Source organism: Ananas comosus, linkage group 10 (assembly GCF_001540865.1).
Source record: "Ananas comosus cultivar F153 linkage group 10, ASM154086v1, whole genome shotgun sequence".
NCBI lineage: Eukaryota > Viridiplantae > Streptophyta > Magnoliopsida > Poales > Bromeliaceae > Ananas > Ananas comosus.
In genome coordinates this window covers 5,143,344-5,151,907 of record NC_033630.1, presented here as the reverse complement: position 1 = coordinate 5,151,907, position 8,564 = coordinate 5,143,344, and the positions used below count along the sequence as shown (strand labels likewise).

The window sequence follows — 8,564 nt, the reverse complement described above, 5'->3', positions numbered from 1 at the left end:
GATTCTACCTGGTAAACCTTCATTGTTGGGAGGATTTTGAAGGGAACCCATTATTTGTGGTATTTGTGGTTTTTTCTCTCCCTTCTTTCTCCGTTTTCTTCTCTTTTTTTTCTTTTTTTTTTCCTTTTTTTTGTCTTTTGGAAAAGATCCGAAAAATTTAAAAGCATTTATAATTTTTTTTTTGATAAAACTATGTACCATTTTGATTTCGCTACCCACTTTTCCAAAATTTTGTTTTCGCTGTCTAAAAGTATTTTAATTTGTTTGACTTAGATTGTTCGCCTTCGAATAGATTTAGTTAGTATATTTAATGTATTTTTTGTAACTATAAAGTTATTAAAATAAGTGATCAGTAAGTTTTAGAGTTAGATGTCGTCGACGGAACTAAAATTTTGAAAGTTCAAGTAATTGATTCAAAAATGTCAATAGTATTATGCAAATTCTTACCTAATTTTTTAATTTTCCAAAATATGATAGCGGATCTTTTATCCATGGTGACACCAAATTAACCTAATAATAAGGATATGCTTTCAGGAGTATATGTCCCATCATGATTGTAAAAAATTATTTTTATTGTACTTTTATTTGAAAAGAAGGAATGTGATTGGCTTGTTATTGATGACGCGGTGTAAGTGTGATAATGTAGAATTCCTCCTGTGGAACAGATCAACAGAACCCTTCTGATTTGATGTTGTTAAGTCTGCTCTGGTAGATGCCGCTGAAAGTATTATCTACAGTACTTCTTCGGATAGCATTACTTGTCGCTATGTTCCATAGCACGGGCAACTGGGCTTATATATGGACAATATTGCACCCTACAGCACGGCCAAATTCGCCTGCGGTAGGCCCTTAATAGTATCTGCCAAAATAAGTAATATGCTGCCAGGAAAATTGTTTCACAAGAGAAGTAACTTATCTTTCTTTTCTTTTGATTTTTAGCTGATTCTTTCTTTGTCTGTATTATTTACTTATTTTTTATATGTATTGACCTGAAGAGCGGGGTAGATATGGCTATACAAAAACATATTGGGGGATAAGGAATTGTTAGACTCCGGACATTTTCGAGAGTTGCAATTTGATTCCTAATTTTTTCAAGTGAATTTAAAGCTCTTGAACTGTTATAAATGTATCAAATTGGCCCATTCCGTCATCTGAAGTTAGGTTCGGTGACAGAATGATGTTGATCCCAGGTTAGCATTTTTGGATCTAAAGGTATCTTTTTCCAGAGGAGTATTTGATGTTAAATTAAACTTTGTTGTAGAAAGCAGAAACGCCTATTCTGTTCAACAACAAGGTCTAGTTTGGGCCTTTGGTGCATGCTTGGTATGAAAAAATGCTTACCTAGTTTAGGGGCATTAACTTCACTTTGAGTTACGTAAGTTCGGGTTTAATGGTGCAATTTACCCAATATATTGCCTTGTGAAATTTGCTGTTCAAGCAACAAAAACAGTAACCCTTCTCCTCTTTGGGCAGAAAGAGAGAGTTGTCATGTTTTTCTTTTCTTCTTTTTCCCCTCGATTGTTTAGCAGATTCTAGCTAGATTAGGGAAATAGCAAGGGTATGACACATGTCGTCTTGTTGGCTTGTTGCTGGTTTTCCCAAGCTAGAAACAGTAATTTAGGTTTCTTTATACACACTCAAAGATTTGAATGCACAGCTGCTTCTAAGGTGCCGACAAAAAAGCTTAAATTAAGGTCACTCAGTAGCTGGGGATAATCTTTTATATATGTTAGTTGAGCAGTAAAGGAGCAAGTTTGACTTTGTTTTATGCCCTGCAAGTGAGGCCTAGCAATGTTTCGTCACCAAGTTGTTTGCAATACACAGAAGATGAGTTCTTGGATTACCATGCTTGAAGAATTCACAAGATGTTATTCCTATTTATATTCTATGTACTGACCCTGAAATAGTTCCAAGGGCTTTTGTAATATGCTATATGGAGTGATAGATAGTCTCCTACATGTATGACAAGATAAATAGGTAATCATCGCTTGGTTACTACCGACTAACGATTAAGCTTCATAGAGTACTATTGAGTATTAGGTCTTCCACTGTACTCTCCGAACTTCAAACCTGTCAATTTAAACATCCGCTTATTTTTTTTTCCCTTTCCAGTAACTACGTAGTTGGTTTCAAAGGCATGCTTTTTTTGCACTCCAGTAAAACACCAAATCTTGAACTACCAGGTACGATATCATGCTATGCAGAAGAAGGATCTCTTAATTAAATCTTTATGCATTCCCTGTCCGTATGTAGAGGGTGTCCGTCTTTGAGTTTGTCACTTTTCTGTGTGGTAATGCTTTTTGCACAAATTAGCAAAAAAAAAGATTCAGCGGTAAATTAGCCAGCATGTACAGGCACAGTTCATTATTTTTACACTTTGCTAGAATTTCAGGGATACATATCACCATGTGCCAAAGGCATAGTTTTCTAGATTAACTATTTATATAACCCAATTTTAATGGGACTCCTTTTCCCATAAGTGTGAAGATTATATATTATATATAGTGTCCTGTTTAATGACTGTTTTGACAGTAGCGTCCTGTTTTATAATGGTAAGTCTGCAGCCTAGTACTTCATCTTTGAAGTGCACACATCCATCAATTGAAATTGTCATATTTTGTTTTAAAACCTACAGGGTTGTTGAGACGTGCTCTAAGTAATTGATTGCTTTTTGATGGTTTTTTTTTATTTGTTCGACCCTAAGAGAGCCATCGGATATTAGTTATACACAATGGGCATGATTTGTGTGACAAAAACTACAAGATATGTTCAATGTCGCTGTTTTGATTTCTTTTCTATTTTTTTTTGAGTGCTAAATCGCTAATGAATAAGTCAATGCACGGAAACCTAGAGGCACTTGCTATTTAGTTAGCTGGTTTGAAGTCATTGCGATAAACAACTGGGGCCACTTGGAAAACCCCTTCCTGTTATTTTAACTGTTTTCAAAGTCATATTTTAAATCAAAACATGCTTGGCATGCACGGTCTTCGAAAAGGAAGACCATTCCATAGGCAACGGTATCTCCATTCATTAAAAATTCTCCTTCTTCTTTTCAGATTTTGTAGTACAAATAAAAGAAAATAGGTTCCATTTTGGTGTAGGTAAACTCGGTCTGGATACCGTCATGGGGCGCCATTTCATTTGTTACATTCTGTAGAGATGAATACTTACTTTCTACTGTGAAGTAAAACCATGCTGATTACTTCAACATTGTTGATTGATTTGTCTTTTTTCTCCTTTTTTTGGTGTCGTTGTTGGTTGATGTAGATCTAGAAAAATTGCAAACTAAAATTGGTACTGTGATCTATTATTAAAATGCTTTTGCTTATTATTCTTATTTTAATGATCTCATACTCATTTTTATTTTTAATCGAGCGAACAGGCTTGGGTGTTTGCCTTGAGCTTAATAGGCCTTGCCCCTCTTGCCGAACGCGTGAGCTTTCTCAGCGAGTTAGTCCCTGAACCTCATACAATCAAATTCCTGGGCATATCCTTTCTAATCTTTAGTTTGAAGTAATCGGTCATGGTAATTGGCGTTTTAATTTTATGATGCAGGCAGATTGCAGAGTATGCTGGTCCAACTGGTATGTGCTACTTCTTATTACATGTCCATAAGCATTTTCTATTAGTCTTCAGTAGATTCCCTTGATTATTTAACATCATAGTGCAAGTTAACTAACTATGTGCTCCCATGGATGCAAACTATGGGTGATGATAACTCATTAACTGAACCAGGATGTCACCCATATAAATAGGACTCATGTAAATCCCAAAAATTATATTGTCAGCTGCTGATAACCTGATAATTGTACTATATTGCTTTCCTAAGTTCTTTGAAGAGTTAATTAACTTGATGATGTAGCAGTGAACGTTCATCCAATTATTTTTATTTAAGTGTTGATTAGAAATGTGGTTCTAGTTTCAATTACATTATAGGAGTTGCAATTTAAATAATTTAGTACATAAAAGTTTGTTGCGCAACAATTTAGTAGTTCCTTGTTTGCCTGTCCAAAAAAGCCCATGCCAGTATTGTTTTTAACTTTGAAACCTCGAAATGACAAGGTTAGCAAACTCTGGCTATGCTGATGTGGAATCTTTTCTAGATGGTAACTTATCAGGATTTAGTCGTTACGTGTGCCAAAATGTAGGCGCGGAATTATTAGAATTGAACTCAGAGCACATAGCTGGAATTTGTGTCAAGCTTTGAAAGATTAGATCAGTAATTAATCTTAGTAATCCAACCTAATGTGCTGCAGTTGGTGGCCTACTGAATGCGACATGCGGTAATGCCCCTGAGCTGATAATAGCGCTACTAGCACTGCACAATGGTAAGCTAGAAGTCCTAAAATGGTCTCTCCTCGGCTCCATTCTCTCCAACCTTCTGCTAGTCCTTGGCTCCTCACTTGTCTTTGGCGGATTTGCCAACCTTGGCAATGAACGGCCATTTGATCGAGTAAGTAAAGACTGGGTTCTTTGAATGTGTTACTCTATGAACAAGTGATTCTCTTATCTATGAGTTCCTCATCCTGTAAAATTTCCTTACTCATTTACTTTTCCCATCACTCTTTTTATAGAGGCAATCAGATGTATGCTTAAGCCTGCTTCTATTGGGTGCGTTGTGCCATGTCATGGCTTTAATTTTTCGGTTTATCACGAACACTAGTGAGTATAAAGGATCATCGATCACAGTACTCAAGCTCTCAAGACCGTGCAGCATTGTGATGCTCCTGGCCTATGCTGGATGCCTCTTCTTCCAGCTGAAAACCCATCACCAGTTCTTTGAAGCACGAGAGGTAAAGATGGTTATTCATAACTTGTCTTCTCCTTTTCATGCACTTTGTTCGGCCAACTTGGTTCTATCTTTTAGACGAACAACAATGACAAGTAGAAATATGTGCGTACAAGGATGATTTGCAGTAGCTGCTCAATAGTATAATTTTCATGAAAAGCTACATTCTCTAACAAGATATATCAATAATTTTTTGGTTTTTGTAATATTATAGATGTAAAATATGCTAATAAGAACTATGGTAAATGTGGTTAATTTCTTTTCTTTTGAACAGGATGAATCTGATGAGGATGATGATATCGTATCATCGGCACCTGTTATTGGATTTACTAGTGCAATTGTCTGGCTGCTTGGGATGACTGCTGTAATCGCGATCTTATCAGATTATGTCGTTAGTACCATTGAGGTAAAGAAAATAAAAACCTCGATAAGCTTTTGGCTAACTTATCTATATATTATTTCTTGCATAGAAGTTGCGAGGAGGTATCATTCTCCTCTTCATCTTATATCTTGCATAAAGTTTCCTAGTATTCCTACTCTTTGATAGGCAGCATCAGAGTCATGGGGCTTGCCGGTTAGCTTCATAAGTGTTATATTACTTCCTATTGTGGGTAACGCCGCTGAGCATGCGGGTGCAATCATCTTCGCAGCCAAAAACAAAATTGTGAGAGGGATCTTTTTCTTAGTTGTTAAGTCTATTGCATCGAACAAAATTAGTTGGAAAATTCCTAACAGTATACGATATGATTGTGGTGCAGGATATCACCTTGGGTGTAGCCTTGGGCTCATCGACGCAAATCTCCATGTTTGTGGTGAGACTGACATAGAAATTCTTTATGAACAAAGTAGCCTTCTAGTTTCGATTGCGGGGAGTTTACTATGATAGTTGGTTACTGTGAACAGATTCCTTTGACATTAGTTGTAGCATGGATAAAAGGTGTCCCTATGGATCTCACCTTCGGCTTCCTCGAAACTGCATCACTGGTTATGGCAATTCTCATTACTGCCTTCGTACTTCAGGTAACTTTCTAATGTATTATTGGCCGTGCAGAAGAGAGGGGAAGTAAAGCTTCTAATAAGCTAATAAAAATATATGGAATGCGAAATCGACAAAGTGGAATTCTTAGTTAAGGTAATAGAGTATTGGACTAAGCGTCATGGACGCGAACACGAGACAAGACAACGCGGGACAAGACACGGCTCAAATACTATCACTCGGCAGCTCCAAAAAATTAGGATACGGATACAGCACGGATATCGCTAATAAAATATAATATTATTAATATAATAATATATATTTATTATATATAAAATATTAATTTTTCTAAAATATTGTTATATTTATTTTACGAATGAAAGTTGATGAAATTCTTATCGATAGTTCATATATTTTAATGAAATAAATTTTCCACCATACATAATTCATTTATATAATCCCCAAAAAATTGTATGCATTTATAAAAAGGCTAAAATATCGATTTCCTTGCACTATATATACCTAAAAAAAAGTAAAATAAAAAAATATGTATTTTTAATCGGATGCGCCTTCATGGTGTGTCCGTGTCGGACACGAGTCCCACACTGTCCTGTCCGACACGGACATGCGAGATTTATAGAAGCGTTTGCGATACATAGGTGTTGGGCTAAGTAAGTGGCAAAGTGTTGAGTTTATTGACATTAAGCTGAAAGTGTTAATTAGCCTGCATAAACCTATCACAGTTAAATTCGTATAGCTTTACTTCTCAAGTTAGAGAAATTTTGGACAGATAGCTTAAATCTGAGGTGATGTGTATTGCTTGTACTAAGAGAAATTTTTTGATAATCTAAGACTCGTATCAAATACGATCAACCGTGAAGATCTCATTCTTACTATAACTTTTACCAAAAAACAAAGACTTTTTAGGAACTTTTGGCATGCCTGTAAAGTTAGTTTGAGCCTTCTAATAATCACACACATTCAATTCCAATTCACTCCTGTATTTTATTTTATACTTTTTATTATTTTATTTGTCAAAATGTTCTACAAGTTCTGGTAATGTTTGTAGTTCAATAATGCTGTAGTTCTGTTAGTCTTTAGTTTTACAGTTCTTTGAGATTTTTCTAACAATAGATTAAGTGGAATTGTCAAATCAATGCACCTTCATAGTTTTAAGTAAGGGGTAAAAAAAAAAGGTACAAGGAAAGATTTTGTACTTCCGGTCATTGTTGAGATCTTTTCTTTTTTTTTTTTTTTTTGTTTTTTTTTTTTTNGTTAGTCTTTAGTTTTACAGTTCTTTGAGATTTTTCTAACAATAGATTAAGTGGAATTGTCAAATCAATGCACCTTCATAGTTTTAAGTAAGGGGTAAAAAAAAAAAGGTACAAGGAAAGATTTTGTACTTCCTATCATTGTTGAGATCTTTTTCTCTTTTTTTTTTTTTTTGGTATTTTGGTCTTCCAATTAAGTTTAACGCATTTTACTTGTTTGGCCACAGAAAACATCCATTGGTAAGCACAAAGTAACGTAAAATTACTTTCGCAGGATGGAAATTGGCACTACATGAAGGGTTTTATTCTCTTCCTCTGCTACATTGTTGTGGCCATATGCTTTTTCATCCTCAAAACCTCTCCAAGTAAGTATACCTAATTCAATTGCCCAAAACAGCTTCTCCAGCAACTTCTGTCAAGCTTAACATTTCTTCTGCTTGGTATCTTCTTTCTCCGCTGTCGATATCAACTCTAGATCCAACAAATGGCGGTCACTTGGACGACGACTAATGAAAGGAAGAGAGTGTAGTAGACTGTGTGGACTAAATCCCCAAATCCTGCAACTGTTGGGGAAGATAGCGAGGTGCGATTGCGCGCACTCGTGGATTGAAATGAGCGAAGTTCGCGTGCGGAGAAAAGGGTGAATGCGGTAGCCTATTCTACAGTAGATTTGTCAGAGTTCATGTATAAAACATCTATTCTATCTTTATATGTTCATCATTTTACTCGTATGTATATGTTGCAGTTGTTTGCCATTTCTCTCTCTCAGATATGGGTGTGAAGGATCCGAACACGAGCCAGACAAGCTAAGCTCAAAGTTGGCTTGTTTACGAACTCGAGCCAGCTTGTTTAATTTTGAGTCAAAAGCAAGCTTGTCATTTAATTTTGAAATTCAGGAACACTCCTTTTAAGAGATTACATGAGAGGAGACATGGCGTGTTTGGTTCATTTTTTTTTCACCCTGGAATCGAGATCGGAATCGGAATGGGCGAATCCGTTTGTGGGTGTTTGGTACACGCGACTTCCATTCCGATTCCAATTCCTGAGTGGAACGGGAAGTCTTTTTCCAATCCGGCTTAGGAAGCCAGATTTGAAGTTGAATACGGACGAAATGGATATTTATTCGGATTAAATTTATATTTTTAACTTTTTTAATTAAAATATGAGTTTAAATTTAGAAATTAAATTTTAAATTTTAAATTTTAATTTGAACTTGAATTAAAAATTAAAATTTAATCAAGTATTTCGAATCTAACTTATGAATTTGAATTTAAATTAAATTTTAATTTATATAAAGTTTTATTCAAATTTTATTTAAAAATTAAATTAAATTTATGGATTCAAATTAAAATTTAAATTGTAATTTTAAGTTTGAATTTGAATAAATCAAAATTTAGTTTTATATTTTGAATTATCCACTCAACTTCAAAGTTTAATTTTTTAAAAAAATAGATTTAAAATTTTGACATTATTTCAAAATTTTGATGTAAATTTTTAATATTTAATTTTTAATTTAAAATTAATATAT

At 34.7% G+C, this 8,564-nt stretch overlaps 1 protein-coding gene across 1 annotated transcript; it reads left to right on the top strand.

Annotated features, from left to right (window-relative positions):
• On the top strand, positions 698–7,902 carry LOC109715942 (vacuolar cation/proton exchanger 1c-like). The gene is made up of 11 exons (XM_020241177.1): positions 698–841; positions 3,383–3,450; positions 3,556–3,584; positions 4,257–4,453; positions 4,575–4,793; positions 5,064–5,195; positions 5,337–5,453; positions 5,548–5,601; positions 5,693–5,809; positions 7,311–7,401; positions 7,512–7,902. Exons 1-11 carry the CDS (start codon positions 713–715, stop codon positions 7,544–7,546), a joined length of 1,188 nt encoding a protein of 395 aa, XP_020096766.1. The 5' UTR covers positions 698–712; the 3' UTR covers positions 7,547–7,902.